The 19,788-nt window shown below is 54.6% G+C and overlaps 2 protein-coding genes across 2 annotated transcripts in view; one reads left to right on the top strand and one right to left on the bottom strand.

Moving 5' to 3' along the window:
* Positions 1–6,290, top strand: part of CFAP77 (cilia and flagella associated protein 77) — a 35,196-nt gene extending 28,906 nt beyond the window's left edge. The window contains exons 5-7 of the mRNA XM_055089388.1: positions 322–427; positions 4,680–4,781; positions 6,264–6,290. Of these exons, the coding sequence (XP_054945363.1) occupies positions 322–427; positions 4,680–4,781; positions 6,264–6,290 (235 nt within the window). The remainder of the gene's footprint in view (positions 1–321; positions 428–4,679; positions 4,782–6,263) is intronic.
* A 5,792-nt stretch (positions 6,291–12,082) lies between these two features.
* The window catches only part of DDX31 (DEAD-box helicase 31), an 87,955-nt gene continuing 80,249 nt past the window's right edge, over positions 12,083–19,788 (bottom strand). The window contains exon 20 of the mRNA XM_055089446.1: positions 12,083–12,110. Coding sequence (XP_054945421.1) covers positions 12,098–12,110 — 13 coding nt within the window. The 3' untranslated portion in view covers positions 12,083–12,097. The remainder of the gene's footprint in view (positions 12,111–19,788) is intronic.

The following is a 19,788-nucleotide window of genomic DNA, read 5'->3' as shown; positions in this document are numbered from 1 at the left end:
GCAAAAAAAAAAAAAAAAAAAAAAAAAAAAAAAAAAAGAACGAGGCCTAATCAAAAAGAGGGCTCTGAGAAGCCTGCCTAAAATCTGGTCAAGGAGAGAGCCTGTCACCACGTCAGGCCCAGCACTCGGCTGGTGGACAGTAAATGTTTGTTGAACAACTCACACGAGGCACCGTTTCTTCCACGGCTGCAGAAGGGCCAGAGAGAGACTCTCACAGCCTTGAGGAGAACACTTTGCCCTGCAGCCCTGATGGGCAGGTGGGCAGCCTCTGGGGAGGGGGGCCTTCCCCGACCTCAAGCCCATCTGACTTCTTCCCCACAGGCCTTCCACCCCCTTCTTTGATCTGCTGCAGCATCGGTACCAGCAGCTATGGGTGCAGGAACAAAAGGCCAAGCAGAAAGCCATTAAACTGGAGAAAAAGCATAAGGTAAACGCAGCGCTCACTCCAGAGTGGATGAGCGATGGGGTGCGAGGGAAGAGAAGGGAGGGGCTGGGGGAGGCAAAGCCGAAGCTCAAAGGGGTGCCGCCTGCGCATGTGTATTGCTGGGGTGTGGGCGGGGCTGGGGAATCAAGCTGCTTGTTGCTTTGCTGAAAGGGTCTCGGTGATGATCAGGTCCAACCCCGACTTAAGCCCTGCCGGCATCACCAGTAAACTGGCCCTGCGTGCCTCTGGGGCAGGATCGGGACCCCACCTCCCGATTCCCGTCTGGGGAATCGAACTCCCACCGAACTCCGCGTGACCCCACACATCCGGAAACCAGATTGTTCACGAATGTGACCTGGCCCGGACAGAAATGTGCCCCGGTCTATCTCTAAAGAAGAGGTTAGGAAGGCGAAGTCCAAAGAGAAAACCCACTTCTGGGAGGGTTCCGTAAAGAACGCGTTTTATGAAACGTTAGGATACGTTTTGTTTCAAGTGGGTGACTAAAGCCCCGTGCTAACCGCTCCACGGACATCACATACGTCGTCTTATCTGCGCTGGATACAAGCCTGTGAGCTGGGTGTCACCCTAGTTCCCAGGCATGGAAATCGACGCCCAGAGTGGTGGTGGCCACACTGGGAAATTTGAGCTGAGGACAGAACGACACCCAAGCACCAGCAATTGTTAACGGTGTGTGTCTAGGTGAGATTTTTACCTGGAAAAACATCTTCAGCTGTGAATTTGCATTGTCACTTGCATTTGAAGATACTAAACTTGGTACCCCCTTTAAAATAGTCTGAGAGGGCTTCCCCGGTGGCGCAGTGGTTAAGAATCCACCGCCAAAGGCAGAGGACACGGGTTCGAGCCCTGGTCCGGGAAGATCCCACATGCCGCGGAGCAACTAAGCCCGTGCGCCACAACTACTGAGCCTGCGCTCTACAGCCCGCGAGCCACAACTACTGAGCCCGCGAGCCACAACTACTGAGCCCGCGTGCCACAACTACTGAGCCCGCGTGCCACAACTACTGAAGCCCGCGCACCTAGAGCCCGTGCTCTGCAACAAGAGAAGACACCGCAGCGAGAAGCCCGTGCACCGCAACGAAGAGTAGCCCCCGCTCACCACAACTAGAGAAAGCCCGCGCGCAGCAACGAAGACCCGACGCGGCCAAAAATAAATAAATACATTTATTTTTTAAAGTTTAAAAAAATAAATAAAAATAAAATAGTCTGAGGTTCAGACTTTTGGAGCACTCAGGTTGGTCTCTTCTCCAGTAGATCCGGACCGATGACGGTAAAATCAGAATTGCTCTATGCTCACGTAGCGCTGTATAGATTTCATTAGAAGCACAGCTTTAGTGTCTTTGGTTGTTGCAACGATCTCACCAATGCCGTCCCTCCTCCAGATTCCGTGCAGAGAACTGGATCCAGCATGCACCCTGTGTTCATGCCTTTTGCCCTCCCGGACACCCCATGAGGTCCGAGTCTCATCAGAGCATTCAGTTTGTTTCATTTTCAGATGGAGGAACTCAGTCTCAGAGAGGTTAAGTGACTGGCCAAAGGTCCCAGCCAAGCCAGGACCCAGGTGTGTCCCGCCCCAAAGTCCAGGCTTTCCCTGATGGTGAGGTCCCACTCTTGCTGATTACGGGCAACAGTGCCTGTGATGTTCTAGGGACAAACTGAAGAGTGGAAAAGTCTTATCAGGGATCCCGGCACCCTTGGGACCGGCCAGGAAAGGCTGCTGGGTGGAGGGGCCCAGGGCTCCCCGGGCCCAGCCAGAAGCCAAGGCCCCTCCTGGCTGTTGTCAGCGGTGCGTGGAGTCCGGGACAACCACTCATTAAAGAGCAGAGCGTTGTAATAATACTTTAAAGCAGCCCATGTCTAGTTTATTTGTTAATGGCTCCAGAAGGAGTCAGCTCACTATGGTAACGACCAGTTTCCAAGGGAGCATTTTGCCGTTACACGCTGCTGCTTTACAGCTCCAGTCCAGAGTCCTGTTTTTAATTAGCAGCTATTTCACGACAGCTCAGAGTGTCACGGGTCCTTGGAATCCCGGGCCTCCGAAGACATGTCTTCTGAGTCTAGAGACGATCTCACAGCCAGTGCCCCTCAGTCTGCAGCAGAGCACCCCTTAAGCAGCCACTGTGGGTGGCTCCCTCCCCAAGCACTGGCTGGGGACTGGTGCCAGCCTGGGGGGGTGGGAATTTGAGTGAGTCACCGCTTTGCTGCGGTCTCAGTGACCTCACTGGGCCAAAAAGGGGGTCAGATTAAACGGGGGCCTGAAGAGCTGGGCCCAGCACATGGTGGGCACTCAGAAAATACTCGTGCAAACCACCCCAGAGTTCTCTTCCTGTCCCAAGATTCTCTGTGGCTGTCAAACGGCTACGAACACCCAGACCCACCAATGGCTGAGGGCCAGATGAACAATTTATTAGGGTTGATGAGACCTTTGATTTACAAGGTCAAATCGCCCCCATCCTAGGAGAAGCCTGTCTCTTCAGCATCTCAGGATGTCCTGGATTTTGGAAGATGATGACCCCAAATGAAATTCTTGGAAACAGCTTCCGTTTAGTGAGTTATCGTCTTGGAGCAGACACTCTGCTCCAAGCTATAACTCCACAAATCCTACAAGCACCTGTTGGTTAGGCACCGGTACCTCCAGTTCCCGCAGAGGAAACTGAGGTTTGCAAAGGAGACAAGACTTGCCTTCATCCCTCCTATCCTGAGGGCCAGCTCATTCACCCCAGGCTGGGCGGCCTCTTGGTTTGGGTTCGAAGGTGAAGTTTCAAAGCTGTTCCAGAAAGCGGAGAGGAGAGCTGATCCGAACGGCTTGGAAGTTAACCACAGATGCATTCAAGAAAATTAATATAACTGATTAACAAAAGAAATCAATAAAAGGGGTTCGATGGGGTGGTGGCATCTTCAGTTAAGCTCAGGTCAGCTTTTATTTGTCGGGTGCACTGTCTGCCCTATGTCCTCTCTCACACCCCCTTCGGCAGCGGCCCATCCTCTCTGGGTCACTTGGGCACCAGGGCATCCTCCAGCTCATCCGCTCTGGGTGTGAGGCTCCCACTCTTCACACTGAGGCTGTAGTTCTCAACGAGAGGCCCCTGTTTACCTGTTAACTCCCGGGGGTGGGGGGGGCGTTGAATTTTGACAAGGATCACAGCCGTGGGCTAAGTTCTGACTGTGTATGGAATTCCCCGGGGCACACATTGAATATGCAGACTCCAGGGCCCCTCCCCCTCTGATCCTAAGGTTGGAGGCCTGGGACCCTGCGTTAGTCTGCTGGGGCGACCATGACAAAATACAATGGGCTGGGTGGCTTAAACAACGGAAATCTTGGAGGCTGGAAGTCCAAGATCAAGGTGCCAGCAGAGCTGGCTTCTCTGGAGGTTTCTCTCCTTGGCCTGAAGATGGCCGCCTCCTCGCCATGTCCTCACATGGCCTTTCCTGTGTGGACAAGCCTGGTGTCTCTCCTCTTCTTAGAAGGACACCTGTCCTATTGGATCACAGCCCCACCTGATGACCTCCCTGAACCTTAACCACCTCCTTAAAGGCCCACCTCCAAATACGGTCACAACTGGGGGTTAGGGCTTCAACATATGAATTTGGAGGGGAACGCAATTCGGTCCACAGCAGACCCCATGAGCTACAGGACCCTAATTATGGGCTTGCCGGCCTCTGCTCGTGGGCACGGGGCGTGCAGTTGAGGAGGCGCAGGACCTCCTCCGTGCCTCTGAAATCCCACCCACAGAGACCTCGAAGGCTCTGACCCAAGCCCCCAAGTTCCTCCCCGAAAAGGGGTCCTCCTTCCTCTTCCACGAGCAGACCACGCTGAGGACCTGCTCCACAGAACGGCAACAAGCCATCCCATCATTCGTTCTTCGTTCAGACACTGTGGCATCCGTGGTAACCACCAGGCCTGTGTCAGCCACTGAGAAAATTACAAGGGTGTCCGGGACACACCCCTGCCCTCAAGGTGGCTGCATGTCAGAACCCAGAGAGTTCTAGGGCCGAACCTGAAACCAAAATAACATGCTCTCAGCGTCCCATGGTCCCACCCCGAAGTCCACTGTGGTCCCAGGCAGGGCCAGGGGCGCAGGTGCACTGAAATCAGACAGGGAGAAGGGCCAGAGCCAGGAGGAAAGTGACGCATGGGTCTGCAGCACCAGCAATCCCGACTCTTTCTTGGTCGTGGCTCAGGCTTCTCCAGGGAGCCAGTAACCATCTCGCCTTGGCATTTCTCCGGCCTCTGCAGGTGATCCTCGGGAAACTGTATGAGACCCGGAGCAGTCAGCTGAGGAAGTACAAGCCGCCTGTGAAGCTGGACGCCCTCTGGCACATGCCTCACTTCCAGAAGGTCAGTCTCGCCTCCACCTGCCCCTTCCTGCACCCCGGGGCGATGCCCGTCACCTTGACTGGTCTTTCCCTGTCCTCTAGACCGCAGAGTTCTGTGGGCTTCTACCCGTCGACTGGCATAACAGCAACAATCATAATAATAGCAACAGCAATAACGAACATGTTGGAGCCCTTCCTAAGTGCCAGGCACTGAGCTCCACTTCACTGACTCTTCCCACACATGGAAGTGGGGAGCTGCTGCTATCACCCCCATTTCACAGACAGGAAACCTGGAGAACACCGGTGAGGGCAGCCTTGGGCTGAAGCTGGGCCATCTGACCTCGGAGTCTGGGTGTCTGTCCACTGGGGCGGACGCTGTCTGGACCGAAACCCCCTCTACTGATGGGGTCACTGCACCACATCCTACACTGGGGACCTGGGGGTGCAAGACAGCCCCATGCCATCAGCACTAAACCTCCCGCAGGGGGGCATCCCTGGGGAGATGGAGCAAGTGTCTCCCGTGGGCTGTCACGCACCCAGAATGACCGCGCACCCGCCATGCTCCGGCCTCAGGACTGACCCGGCATCCTTTCGGCCACGTAGGCCTGTCGCACCGTGACGGGGCTTCTTCTTCAGCAGCTTTTAGCAGAAGGAGGAGGAGCTGGGGCCGTTGTCAGAGGAGGGGAACCTGGAGACCTGGGGACAGTGCCACGGGATGGTGGGGGCTGTGCGTGCCCAGCTCAGGCACAGGGAGCCTTTCTAGGGGCCACCAGGGCCACGCCGGGTCCCGGGAAGACAGCCGCACAAAGCCACATTCCCAGCCAGCTGAGGCCCGGCCTCTGTGTAGAGTTAAACTGCAGTTTAGACAGTGAAGGGGCCCATGCCTTCCTGAACCGACTGCAGTCGAACAGGCTGCCAGAGAAGCCCGCTAGCCCCCCTTGATGTTGCTCTCATGTCCTGCACGTGCGGGCGGGACCGGGCACCGAGCTGCTGCCCGGTCACCGCTCCTCCGCCCCCGGCCGGGGCAGCGCCCCTCGCCTTTGGTTCCTCCGCCTCCCCCAATTTCCTGCCTTTTTATCCACATCTCTCCTCCCCTTTCTCTGCCTCTCACACTCGGGAGTTTCGCCTACAGCCTCCTTCCTGGCCCGCTCTTCTGTGGCCTTTCCTCTTTTGCTCTTTTCCCTCTGATTTTCCTGATGTTTGACGTCCGTGGGGGATGCAGGCATGCTGGGGACCCTGCCCGGGAAGGGATGGGACCCACGGCTCCCTGGGCACGAGATGCCCTGCCAGCAGTCTGCTCTACAGCACCGGCCCCCAGCCCCTCTCAGCCCCCTTGTCTCCGATTTAGAATCTAAAATTAGCTCCCAACCCACTGGACCCAGGAGGGCGCAGGTGGTCTCCCCCCAGCTCATCGGAGCAAGGAAAGGCCCCCCTCCCGCCTCCACCACCCCCACCCCAGGTAACACGGATTCTGCGGTGTCAGGAGCCCTTGTCTCACCCGCAGGTAACCCCGCAGCCTGGCCCGGAGTAGGATTGGAAATCCAGATATAAATGAGTTTCTGTTTCTGAAGGAGGGGATCTGACTCAGCTGGGCACAGGTCTCTTCCAGTCTTTAGACTGTTGTTACAAATCACCGTCAGGAACGCGGTGGCCCACCTGTGATGCTACCCCTCTGTATGCGCTAGGTCATTATTTCACGCACGCATCCTTACCCGAGTCGTACTGAGGACAGGCAGAGACGGGTTTCCTTTTCCTTGCCCAGCAAGCGGCTCGGCCTGGAACCCAGGTTCCTCTGGCTGCAGGGCCCGAGCTCAAAGGCACTGTCCATTGTGTCATAGAAATAACGAGAAACAGAATAAAAATGCAAGCCCCGGGATTTATCGGGTGATTTTTCATCTTTCCTGGGGATGTTCACGGGCTTCTGGAAGTTCAGCTGCAGGAATCTCAGAGCAGGGCTGGTCCCTGGGCGCCATGCAGCCCAGCCCAGCGGAGGCGCTTAGAGCCCCAGGGCGCAGCCGCCACCGCCGCGACCCCCGGTGCCCTCCCCGTTGGGAAATACCACCCATGAACAGTATTTATTGAGCTCTTACTGCGTGCCAAGTGCTGGACATGCATTATCTCCTAGATATAATACTCTCATTCTACTGACTCGGAGACTGAGGCTCAGAGGGGGAAGGAACTTGCCCTGTGAGAAGGCAGAGCCGGCCTGACCCGGGGCCTCCTCTCCGTCCTCCCGAGGACGCCATCCCTCACCTCCCGGGCCCCAGCAGAGGGCTCCTTTACCCCTTCGAGGCACGCGGCCGCGTTGCGATTCATTACCGAGCCGGGCCATTCGTTGTTCAATGTCCATCCTCCCCCGTAAAGTGCGAGCCCCCAAGGACATGTCTGTTGGGTCTCCACTGTGTCCCCGGAGCCCAGCCCAGGGCCTGGCACCCAGCAGGTGGCCAGTAAATGTCTGTGGGAAGGATGAATGAAGGAGCGCACGAACGAATGAATCAGCAGTGCAGCCCAGGACGACAGACGAATTTAAAAGCCTTTCACAGACCCGAGGAAACCGCCTTCCCAGCCTAAAGGTCTCGGTGCCCAGCAGCTGCAGCAGCCGCCGTCGGGGTCCAGACTCGGAAGGGGCGTGGCCAGAGCCGCTCCTCCCGCAGGGCGCTTACTGCCGCTGAGGCCCCAGGAGGGTCTTTGTGTCTCGTGTCTGTGCCGATCCGCCTGGCCCCATTATGAAAGGAAAAAGCGCTTCCAAAAAAGTGGAATCTGTCACGGTGATGGATAACCTAAATGGACTCTCCCAGCTCGCGAACAGATGTCTACGCTGAACTCTGTCAGAAATAATTAAACACCTTTCACACGGAAGAGCAGCAGGCAGGGCGCGGGTGCTCCGGGGCTGGGGGGGCGCTCGGCAAGCTGCCTTTCCTTCCATCCCCACCCGGCACCGCACGCGGCACCTCCGGATCTGGGCCCAGAGGGACCAAGGAAAGGAGCCGAGGCACCCCTCGGTGGGGTTCCCTGTCCGGCCACACGGGGTCCAGCGCTATCGCCTGGTCCGCGCGACCAGCAACTGCCACGCGAGGGCCAGCGCCCAGAGGGAGGGTTAGCCGACAGCTGGCGAGTGGCCTGTCTGCCAGGGTGTTCATGCCGCCAGCCAGCCCCCAGGCCTGGGCCAGCAGCTGGGCCTCCCTGCGGCTCAGTTTCCCCACCTGAAAATGAGGGGGGAGCACTCGTTCTCGAGGGTCTCTTCCGACCCAAGGTTCCACGACCAAGGAGCCATGTGGCGTGAGGCACGGGGTCTCGTGGAGGCCGCAGGCCCCGAACCCAGAGCGAACTGGGACGGGTTCTCATTCTGGGGACAGGACATGAACTCATTGCCTCGTTGCTGAGTGAGGGGACCCCTGGGCCTGGGGCCACACCCTCTGTGCCCGGTGGCCGGGCTTTCTCTGCGCCCCCCTCCGCAAGGCGTGCTGGGGGCCAGCGGGGAGGGAGGAGGGGGCGGCGCTGTATGTCTGTGTGCGCGTGACTCCAGGGTCAGCCAGACCAGGGCCACGTGGTGACCCTGCCCTTCCCGACCTGTCACGTGGCTTGACCTGTCCAGGGCCCCGTTTCCTCTTCGGTCAAGTGGACCAGTGAGGCTCCCCTGGCGGGGCTGTTTGATGAGAACACGTGCACAGTGTTTAGCAGAGCGCCTGACCCTTATCAAGCCACCAATACATGGCAGCTGCCATGAGGGTGGTCCTGGTGGTCACTCATTCACTCACTCATTCATTCATTCATTCGTTCATTCACAAATCTTATCTCTGAGCACCTCTGTGTCAGACCCTGTTCTCAGCACTGACCATATACTACTGTAGGGCTTCTGGCGACAGGCAAGGAGTGAGGCGGACAGACAGACAGGCGGACAGGTAACTGAGTAGGTGGACCACTAGACGGGGAAGTCTGGAGAAGCTCCAGCCCTAGGCGTCCAGTTCTCACAGCCCGAAGTGCCGGGGAGACGTCAACCTGAGCCGGCAGCCCCGAGTTTGGGGATGGGAATGACCTGCCACAACGACAAGCGCATCAGCCCGAGGCGGACTCGGGTGGGTCCGCCCTGTTCTGCCTTTTGTGTCCCCGGGCGGGGTTGGCGGGGGGACAGGGCATCCCAGCTCACCCAGGACAGCCCTCCTTGGGTCTGGTTGGGAGGCAGACTAAGTAACAGCACCTCCTCTGCTCTCAAAAGTGACCCAATCGGAACCATACGTTCTATGGTCTCCTGGTGTGAAATCAAGAAAAACAGACGGTTTATCCCCCTTTACAAAAAGACTGCCAGGGATAACGGCCCAAAGACAGAGGGGCGGGTGCCCCCCAATATTTATAGCAGCACTGACAGTGGTGAAAGGCTGGACGTCGCAGGCAAGTAACGGCTTAGGTACGTGTTGGGAGATATTACACAGATATCGCAGAGATGATATACGACATCATGAAATATTATACAGCCACTGAAAATATTGACTTCAGTCTGTACTTATTGACACTTGAATCATCTTTTCCCACTTTAATACTAATTTCCCCACCTATTATTGGGGGAAAGAACCTGTGCTGCGTGACCCCGTCTGGATGGAGGCACCCATACACCACGCCCCCGGGGGTCTATGCTCCGGGACAGACGTCCGGAGGGAGGGGCCCCGGGCAGAAGCTGGGATCCCCGGGGGGAGCTGGAGGCTGTTTTACTTTCTCTGATGCTCTTTTCTGCATTGTTTCCATTTTTATAATGAGTTCCTGTAACTTTTACAAAACCAGTAAGGTGGTTTTTTTCCCAATGTTTTTAAAGGATGGGGTCTCTCCGTCCTTCCCCGGGGTGCCTGTCCCTGGGCTCAAGCCCCTTTCAGCCCTGCCCCTCCCTACGGCTCACCGAGCACTCCCCGTGCTGCAGGCCAAGGCTGGCTTCTCCTGTTCAGTTTCCAGCAGGCACGAAGGTCAGAGGCTGGCGCTCAGCCCCAGTCGTGAAAGCAGCTGACTTGCGGAGTCTGGATCTCTATGGCCAAGTCCGTGTTATAACTGGAGATCCAAGATCCATTTTAGAGGGGGGTTTGCCCAAGCATCTCGGGGTCTCCGCTTCAGCCCCAACACTCCTCCTCTCCCCGCAAGCCCTCATCTTTCCTCTACAGCCCGGATGCCCACCGACATTACATAGTCATTCAGTCACTAAAGGATGAACAAATTGACTATATTTTCATTTGGCTTTTGGGTTCAAGCCCCACTGCTTTAGAATAATGGCCCAAGCTATTAAGCTAACAGTTTGATTTACAAGCTCTTGTGCTCTGAACGCTGGGATCAGACTCCTCTCTTTGTGGAAGACTAACCCTGCCTCGGGTCTCCTGGGCCCCTGACTCACTAATAGAACAGGAGACGGTCGGGGGAAAAAAAAATCAGCAGTCAGCCAAGCAGTGACGCCCAGAGATGCAGCTGATTAGTGAAAGCTGCTGCATCTAAGAAAAGGATTTTCTTTCCCACCTTTAAGCTCTCTTCCAAATCATAGCTGGCTGGAAAGTTAGCTCTCTGTTAAAGCCCCAGGGCGGGCTCTCAGCCCGTCCACCCTGCTGCCGCCACCTCTCCAAAGGGCCCGCACGGTTCAAATAAAGATGCACCGTCCTCTGCACGCGTGTCTCAAGCCCCAAAGTCACTCCTTCCAGACCCAGGGAGGGCAGATTCCAGATGGACTGCCCCTCCCCGAGGTCCCCGCACCAGTGATGTATTTTAAGAATCCTGTCGGTCTGTTGCCTCAGAATAAGAATCATCCCAGGTTGCCGTGTCGGGCACTGAGAGCGCGGATGGAATATGTCACACGCAGAATGGGGCAACAGGAAGAAGCTCAGAGGCTCTGATGCTCTTGACATTTCTTCCCTAAATACAGATTCCCCTCCCATTCTAAATCAGATCAGTATGCGGAAGGGCTGACTCGCCGCCCGCCCGAAGGAATAAAAGCAGGGGCTTAATTGGTTTTACATAATCCGGCACCTCGGAGAGACAGAATTTTTAGGCACCTGCTCACGAGGTGACATTGCTGCTCAAATCCCAGGGAGCTGAAGCTCTGGGGATGGGGACAAGAGGGAAAGGGGCCGGGGGCGGGGGAGGGGGGGAGAGGAGATCGCGGCAAAGTTTCTGGTGCAGCTGGAGGAATCTTGAAGTCTGAGGGAACCTGGGTCGTGGAGGGAGGTGGCAAGCATATCCCGCGGGATGTGGGAGCTGGCGCTTGTAACGAAACAGCCCTGCAACCTGGGGACCCCCAGCCTGGCTGTCCCCGTAATCAGTCGGGCACCCCTGGGAATTTTCAGTTTAATCCAGAAAGCACTTCACCCCCCACTGGGTGTGAAAATATTGCCAATCTCGTGTTGAAAATCAACCAGAAAAGAGACTAAGACGGCTTGTTTTGACATCAGGCATCTATTTCTAATCTCTGGAGATAGCTAGACTCTCGTGTTGAGTTTTGGGAGTTGATAGGACTTGCCAGGTCCCCGTTGCTTCTTCCAGCTCATCCCCAAGAGAATAAATCCCCCATGATCTAAAGAGAATCTCCCGGGCTTAAGGAGGGGTTCGGGTTAACGCCTGCCACCTCTGGAATGACTTCCTCCACGTCTCCCTCGTTTCCACACGCCCCACTTGTCAGCCTCGGTCGCCAGGCACCAAGGCTGCGGGAGCGATGGGGTCCGAGGCGCGTGGCCAGCAGGAGGGTCCCGCAGATAAACAACATTCGATGATCTACTTGGATAAAGTCAAGGTTCATTCAAACTGAGTTTTGTCCAAAGCGCAGGCGAGATGAATCCAGAGGCCGGTATCCTCCTATCTACAAGCCGCGTGCGACACACAGAGCCTCCCTGGTTTCCCTCAGAGATGCAGAGTTCGTGGGCGTCAGAGAACATAACACGTCGGAAAGGACGGAAGATGATGGGGATGTTTTCTTGGCTTCTTCCCTTCCTCTCCTCAAAGAGAGCCTGGGAAGTGATGCCCTAGCAGTGCAAACAATGTGGGTAGTTGGACCAAAGTCCACCGGCTGGAGGTGCAGAGGGAGGGGAGTCCAAGAAGACGGCGCCCCCAGATGACAGCACAAAACCCACACCCGACAGCTCACACGTCCCAAGCGCCTCTTAGAGGCCGGGCTGGGTGCCTCGATGGATGGTCTCGTTTGGTGTCAATGCTCACAGAAACCAAAGCTTGGAGGCTGCAAGTCACGTGCCCCAAGGGTCACAGTTAACAAGTGGCGGGTGGTGGCTGAGCCCTCTGGCTGGCTGCCTCCAGGCCTCAGGCCCTGGAAGAGTCGATAAATACCAAGGACCCACAACTGAGGTCAGGGGCCAGTGGGGGCTAAATGCAGGACCTGGGAAGGAAAGAGAAGGGCGGTCAGGAACTCGGGTGTTTATGGGTGTCCAGAGGGTCGTGGCCAGCCCTGCTCTGGCTGATTTAAGCCCTCACAATAAAGGAAACTTCTCACTGCCCTGATAGCCTTTAGACTTTGACAAAAACCCGGAGCATCTTTTAAATGGCAGCTTGGCCCCAAGGCTAAAGGGGAAAGAGGCCATTGACGGAGGGGGGTGGGGGTCAGGCTTGCTGTATCAAAAGGCCTGGGGCAGAGGCAGAGCCCAGCAGGAAGGCCTAGCCTGTGGGCTCGGAAACCACACAGATGCGCCAGGTGCCACCCTGCCTCGGGCCTGCCTCTGCATCCGCGTCTGTAAAGTGGGGATCATGATAGCATCAAGTGAACTGTGCATGTAAAGCACTTGGCACGGGCCGGGCCAGGGGAAGGTCACGGAGCAGTAACATCTCTGGGTTGGACGGGGCTTTGCCATCTGCTTCTCTAGATGAATGGTTCTCAGACTTGGCTGTGCCTGGGGTCCTCTGAGGAGAGGTTTAAAATGCAGATTCCAGGGCCCCACCCAGGACCCCCATCCAGTGGGTCTGGGGTAGCCACCAAGCCTGCGTTTTCAACAAGCAGCTTCTCAGCTCGCTGGGTCAACGTCAATTCCTCCTACACAGATACGTTTAAAGCACACGTTCCCCAAGGCAGGCTGTGCCCTTTCACACATTTGCCATAAAGCAGGTCGGGGCTTCAGAAAGAAATGTCCTATTGGAGGCAAGCTGTCCTCTGTTAAACAGCCCTAAGGATGATGGACGTCTGTGTCAATCTGCTCAGACTACTCTCACAAAATACCATAGGCTGGGTGGCTTAAACAACGGATATTTATTTCTGGAGGCTGGAAGTTGGAAATCAAGGTGCCAGCATGGTCAGGATCTGAGGAGGCGCTCTTCCTGGCTTACAGATGGCCACCTTCTCGCTGTGACCTCACCGGGCAGAGAGAGAGAAAGCAAGCTCTCTGGTGTCCCTTCCTAAAACGGCGCCAATCCCATCATGGGGGTCCCACCCTCATGACCTCATCCAAGCCTAACTACTCTCAAAGGCCCCGCCTCCAAATACCATCACACCCGTGGGGTAGGGCTTCTTCACATATGCGTTTCAGAGGGACACGATTCAGTCCACAGCAGCTTCTTTCTCAAGTTCAGTCCAAGTCTGCCTCCTCTCTCTCCTTCTACCTTCCGCCTCAGGGTCGTGGCTCTCCCTCTGGAGCCCCAAGGAACCACATGCTTCCCCTTCTAAGTGACAGCCCTGCAAATACCTGAGGTCACACACTGTTTTGCCATCAGTGTCCAGGTTCTGGATTGTTCCTTGGGGCAGCGTTCTGAATGTCGATAGGTGGGACCCTGTGTTGCAGGGACAGTGGGTTTGCCCAGATGCTGTGGCCTCTGCCACCCGGTAGGCATCCTCTACCTTTGTCCACAGTCACAGAAGATTTGTCAACTTGAACTGCCTTGCTACATATTTCTGAACGAAACTGTGGGTACAAATATTGCAGAAAATAAAACCCCTCTTCTATTGATGCTTAGAGATTTAGCTGAGCAAAGTAGACGGAGAGGATCTCTAAGGATGCTTGAATCTCAGAGGCGTTTCTAAGGGCTCTGTTGCCTTATCCCAGGTTCCTAAACCATCCATCCGTCCATCCGTCCATCCACCCAGGATTTGCTGAATGTCCACAGGGCGCCCCTAACAGTCGAGTAAGGTCCCCTGTCTGTTGGCATTTCCCGGGAACAGTGTCTGGAATATGGCGCCCGCGTCTTTGCTGTCTAGCTGAGGACACCTGACTCTCACATTCCTATCTGCGACCAGACGGGGTCAGCCTCGTCAACCACAGAAAGAGTCTGCTCCTTCTTAAAAGCTACTGGGGAAAAAAAAAATCTTCCTGCTCATTATTCTAATAAGAGAAAAGGGGAGAGACAGCGCCAAGCCCCACCACAGCGCACCCCACCCCGATGGGCCATGGACACGGCACAGCCGAGTATGTCCCCGGCTTCCCCGGCAGCAACACGGGAGCTGTTCAACAGCCAAAATGAATAAGCGATAAGGCACTGACGGGCACTGCACGGACGGCTCAGCAAAGGACTTAATTTGCAGCCGAGCACAAAATCAAAGACTCTGTCAGCCGAGGAACCGTGCGCCTGGATAACCACCTTGTGCTACCTGGGAGCGCACTGTCAGGTAAATTTCCAGAGAAAGTAATTAAGGAATCCCCATTGTCTAAATTCCGCAGCAAAATTTGAAACTCCGGAATGTGATGCTCGCCAGGGATCCGGTGTCTCCTCCCAGCTTGATCCTTCAGCACAATGAACAGGAGAAGTCCATGAAGAGATCGGCTGGGGCGTCTCCCCCTTGCTCTGCCCAAGATGCTTTCCTGCACCGTGCGCTCCCGCAGGCGTTGTCTTGACGGGGAAGCAGTAGGCAGCAAATGAGATCACCGCTTGTGGGACGGGGGTGAGATTAATATACAAATATAGAGCCCTCTCTGAGGTCTGGCAGGCGCCCATTAATATTTATCAAGTACCCACAGCTAGCACGATACTGCGTATCAACATGGAGAACATAGAGTCCGCGGCGTCGGGGAGTCTACCCTCTGACTCAAAAGCTACAAGCAGATGGACGCTCCGTGCGCCGGGCCCGGGAGTTTGGGTTAATATTTACAGCCAGTGGCCTCCCCTTTCTGAGACGCAGGCCCCAGCATCGCTGCGGCCCCCACGGGGTGAGCCCCCCGAGCCTCTGGGGCCCGCCCCATTCACAGAGGTTCTCCATCAGCACACCTCCTTCCCTAACCCCGGCCTTAGCTCTTCCCTGAGTTTAAAGTAAAAGAAGCCCGTTAAAGTAAAAGAGGTCCTGCTGTCCACCGAAGCTTAGAGTCCAGCGTGACCATCCACATCCCGGTATTTCTAAGTGGGGTGGGCGGGCGAAGCATCCCGCTGGCATCGCCCACTGCCCCCTCGCGGGCCGAGCCCCTCCAGCCGAAGGCCTCGGGGCACCTCCCAGAAGAATAGCGCCGGCCGGTGCCCATCGCCCATCGTCTGGGCTCTGGAAAGGAAAGGGGGGACCTGCCCCCACCCCTCCCGGCCGCTCCGCTTGTCAAGGTGCCTGCTGACAAGCCCATTGAAAACAGCCCTCGCTGCCGCCGCTGTGAAGCCTCCTCCTGTCTCCCATTCACTCCTTCCTCAGACGGTTTTTGAAAGCCGAAAAGTCTGGAAAAACACACACTCCCCCCAGCCACCCCCCCCCGGGCCCGTCACCGAGGGAGAAGGGGCGGCAGCTTGGGGGAGCGGGCCTGCGAGCGTCCTCACCTGGCCCCATGGTGCACCGCCTCCAATTAAATCAAAATGGTTTGTTTTTAATGGTCTTTTACACTGACAAGTGGGCGATCATTTTGGGCCCACGAGCTGTCAGGGAACTGAGGCAAATCCTCCGTTGATAATGCCCAATGCTTCCAATTAGGAGCTGAGGCCGCTCCCGGCGCTCTAACGACTCCCCAGCCGCCCCCCAGGCCCCTTTGGCGCTGGCTGTTTCTTCTTCCTTCTCCACTGCAAATTACTGACACAAAACGGAAGGCCCCGCGTCTCCTCCGCCACGCCAGGCCCGGGCCCTGTTGGGCTTAATGAGCCGATGGAAGTTTCGTGGCTCCGGCGCTAAATTCTTTTCTTGTTTGACAGCTGCTCGGCTAAGGCGAGTGTTGACCTTATAAAAGATTTAGTGTTTCTCATTATTTTCTGTCAAGCTTCACAAGTGATGGCTGTGCGGTTATCATTTGCATCCTGGGGTGCGTGTGCGTGTGCGTGTGCGTGTGCGTGTGTGTGTGTGTGTGTTGGACGGGGCTCTGAAGTGGAGACGGGGAAACGGGAAGGGGTCTTTCTCTCCCTTAGTTGCATTTGGGTCCCGCACACCAGCTACTGGCTGGACATCCTGCTCGGGCTGAGGTGTTTCAAAGAGAAGGCAGGATGCAGAGCCAGGAGGACGGGTGGTTCGATGGCTTCAGGGCCTCCCACGTGGAGCTTTGGTGGAGGCACCTCGAGGCTGGTGGACTCCCAGAACCTGGGGGCGACAGCCCAGCCAGGGGCGGACGTGCTGGGCAGAAGGATGGGCTGAGGTAGACGCGGTGCTGAGGACAGTTTTAGGGCTACACTCAAGACCTCATCACGGGGAACTCACTCTTTTCCTACAGGCCCCGTTGAAAGCCATCACCAGCAAGGTTTTTCTCTCTGCTCTGCATCCCAAATGAGGATTTAATGTTTTTAAAAAAGCAGAACCGATTGTTTTTAAGTGGCACGTATTATTGTCCCCTGTGGGGGGACTGTGGGAGCACGCGTTAGTCTTCATTTGGCTCCTACACCCACGCCAAGTGGGGGCCGCTATAAATAACAAGACCCCAGGGAGTCCACGCTGGCCGCTCCGTCTCCCCTCGTTCGTCCCCTGTGTTCTCCCCTCACCCTAACCTACCCACTGGTCCTCCCAGGTGAGGGTGCCCCGAGGTTGCCTGAAGAGGGAGAGAGACCGTTAAGGGCAGGTGAACGCATGGATGTCTTCTCCCAGGGGTTCTGAGTTTTTGTTCCTCCTTGTTACCGTGGGAGACTCTGTTCTGATCCTCTTAGAGCAAGTACATGGCACCCTCTCCCTTCCACGCCCATGGCAGATCTTGCTAATCAATCACCGCACGCTTTTTCATGAGCCTAGATTCAGCCTGAGAATATTTTGTGACAGAACACGGGCATCAGCCACCATCACGGGAAGTGCAGCCTACTTGCCACCCCTGCCTCAGAGGGGCCGTTTAAATAAACTGCTAGGGATCCTAAAAGTCCTTGCCTTTTTATGCCACATCAAGATTTTTATATAAAAGGAAATAAAATATAATCAATCAAAGGAAAATAGATACATTGGACTTCATCAAAATGAAAACCTTCGGTGCTTCAAATGATGCTATCAAGAAAGCGAAAAGACAACCCCCAGAAGAGGAGAAAATATTTGCAAATCAAATATCCCATAAGCGACTTGCATCTATGAATATAAATATTACTCTTACAACTCAGTCATGAAAAGGTAACCCAAATTTTTAAGTGGTCAAAGGACATGAATAGATATTTCTCCAAAGAAGGTATACACAAATCATCAATACACACATGGAAGATGCCCAAAGTCATCAGTCATTAGGAGGGTGCCAGTCAAAACCTCAGTGAGACACCGCTTCGGACCCAAGAACTAGGATGGCTGTAATAAAAAAAGACAATAGCAAGTGTTTGCAAGGACACAGAAATCAGAACACTAATACATTGCTGGTGAGAATTTAAAAATTGTGCAGCCGCTTTGGAAAACACTGTGACAGTTCCCCAAAAGGCTAAACACAGAGTTTCCATGTGACCCAGCAATTCTGCTCTTAGGTGTATACTCAAGAGAAATGAAAACACACATCCATGCAAAAACCCGTACATGAATGTCCCTAGCATCACTATTCATAATAGCCATAAAGGGGAAATAACCCAAATGTCCATCAACTGATGAATGGATAAACGAACATGCGGTAGATCGTACAATAGAATATTACTCAGCAATAAAGAGGAATTAAATAGTGAAACATGCTACGGCATGGATGGACCTTGAGGATGTGTTATGTTGAGTGAAAGAAGCCAGTCACCAAAGACCATGCACTGTATGATTTCATCATTAGGAAATGTCCAGAATAGGCAAATCCATAGAGATAAAAAGTAGAATAATTGTTACCAGGGGCCAGGAGGAGGGAAATGGGGAGGGATTCCAAAGGGTACAAGGTTTCTTTGGGGGATTATGAAAATACTCTAAACTTAGATTATGCGGGTGGTTACACAACCCTATGAATATACTAAAAATCATTGATTTATGCACTTTTTCTTTGGAAGAAAAATTTTTTCTTTTTCTTTTTTTAAATTTTAACTTAATTTTTATTTTATATTGGAGTATACTTGATTTACAATGTTCTGTTAGTTTCGGATGTACAGCAAAGATTTATACACTTTAAAGGGGTGAATTTTATCTCAGCAGAGCTGTTTCAAAAAAAAAAAAAAAAAGCTTGAAAAATAAATAGCCCACCTGAGTCAGACGAGTACTCATCGCCCAGATTGTGTCTTTGGAGCCTTGAACAGGGTGATAACTGGGCAACGAGAAATAGCCTCAGATGGTGAGGGAGGGTCTCGTGTGTCCCCAGCCTCCCCAATGAGCTATTATGACTCTCGCTTACCTGCAGCCTATTAAACTTAGACACTGAAGAAGCAGAGGTGGCCACCAACCCGGAGTTTTTTGGAAAATTCAAACACCCCGCCTTGGTATTACCCTATTATTCATCTACCAGCACCTGGCAAGCAGATTCATTGTCCAATTTTGATCTCAACTGCTGCTGACTAACCTTAGCTAATCCTTGGGAATGATCTAGAGATATTGTTTGGCTTCTGGAAATAGCAAAACGATTCTTAGGTTCAAAGACATGCATGACTCTCTTTTCTTCTGCCGCAGTGAAAGCCTCAAGAACTCCAGTCAGTGGAGCAGAAACCTGGTTCCCAGGTCCAGCTTTGCCACTTGGTAGCTGGGTCTCCTTGAGCCAGTGTCTTAACCATCCTGAGAATCAGTTTCCTCTCTTGTCAAGTGAGGGTGGTACCCCCAGCCCTCACCTGGGGGCCGTCACTCTCCCCCCTTCACCTGACACGGTCCCCCGAGGTCCCACGTTAGACCTTGTGGGCAGGCAGGATGTTTGTTTTTCTAAGCCCGGGTTTGGATGTTCTTTGAAAACACAGCATGTGTCAGCAGGGCGGGTCAGGCCCTGTGTCCTTGCTCCACATCTATTTTTGGACCACAGAGAAATTGGAACCAGTAGCAGAATAACAATTTAGGGGACCAGATGTCTCAGGAGAGACTGCCACCCTCGTTAATGACTTACACGACAGACCTGCTACATCAGAGCCCGGGACCCACCGTGCCCGCCGACATCCTCCATGGATTTGTGTTCTCCGGGGCCTCTGACCTCCAGCTGCCCGAGCTTGGCAGAAATTACTGACCTGGGACTGATCCATAATTTTCAAGTACCTCTCATTAGAGGAGACAGCCCCTCAATCATTTAAAGCAAAATCTCTCCCAGTCACCTGAGCAGTTGTCACTTAAAAAAAACTAAACTAAAATCTCTATAGCTGTCATTTTTTTTTTTTTTTTTTTTTTAGCTCTTTGGGAGATTTTTTTTTTTTTTTTATATCTGGCTATTTTTTCCTCAGATCCTACCTTTTTGCCTTCTCGGCCCCCAGACTTGGCACTGGGGGGCTCGGTGTCCAGTTGGGGGACCACCGTGAGACTCCTGAGAGAGGTCTGCATAGCAGCTGGCCCGGCTGCCCCTTTTAGGAGGATGTGTCGGGGGGATCGTGGGAAAGCTGCTCAGTTTGTGAACCTGACTGGTGGGTGGGTTCCTCCCGCTGGGGGGCACAGGCCAAAGTCACACACCCCTGGTGGTGACACTCCTTTTGGCAGCAAGACTCCGGATTCAAATGGAATCAGGGCTTCCCTGGTGGCGCAGTGGTTGAGAGTCCGCCTGCCGAGGCAGGGGGCACGGGTTCGTGCCCCGGTCCGCGAAGATCCCACATGCCGCGGGGCGGCTGGGCCCGTGAGCCATGGCCGCTGAGGC

The sequence above is a fragment of the Physeter macrocephalus genome, chromosome 13, assembly GCF_002837175.3.
Source record: "Physeter macrocephalus isolate SW-GA chromosome 13, ASM283717v5, whole genome shotgun sequence".
Classification (NCBI taxonomy): Eukaryota; Metazoa; Chordata; class Mammalia; order Artiodactyla; family Physeteridae; genus Physeter; species Physeter macrocephalus.
Note: the sequence above shows the minus strand (reverse complement) of the source record. Positions and strands in the feature narration are given on the sequence as shown.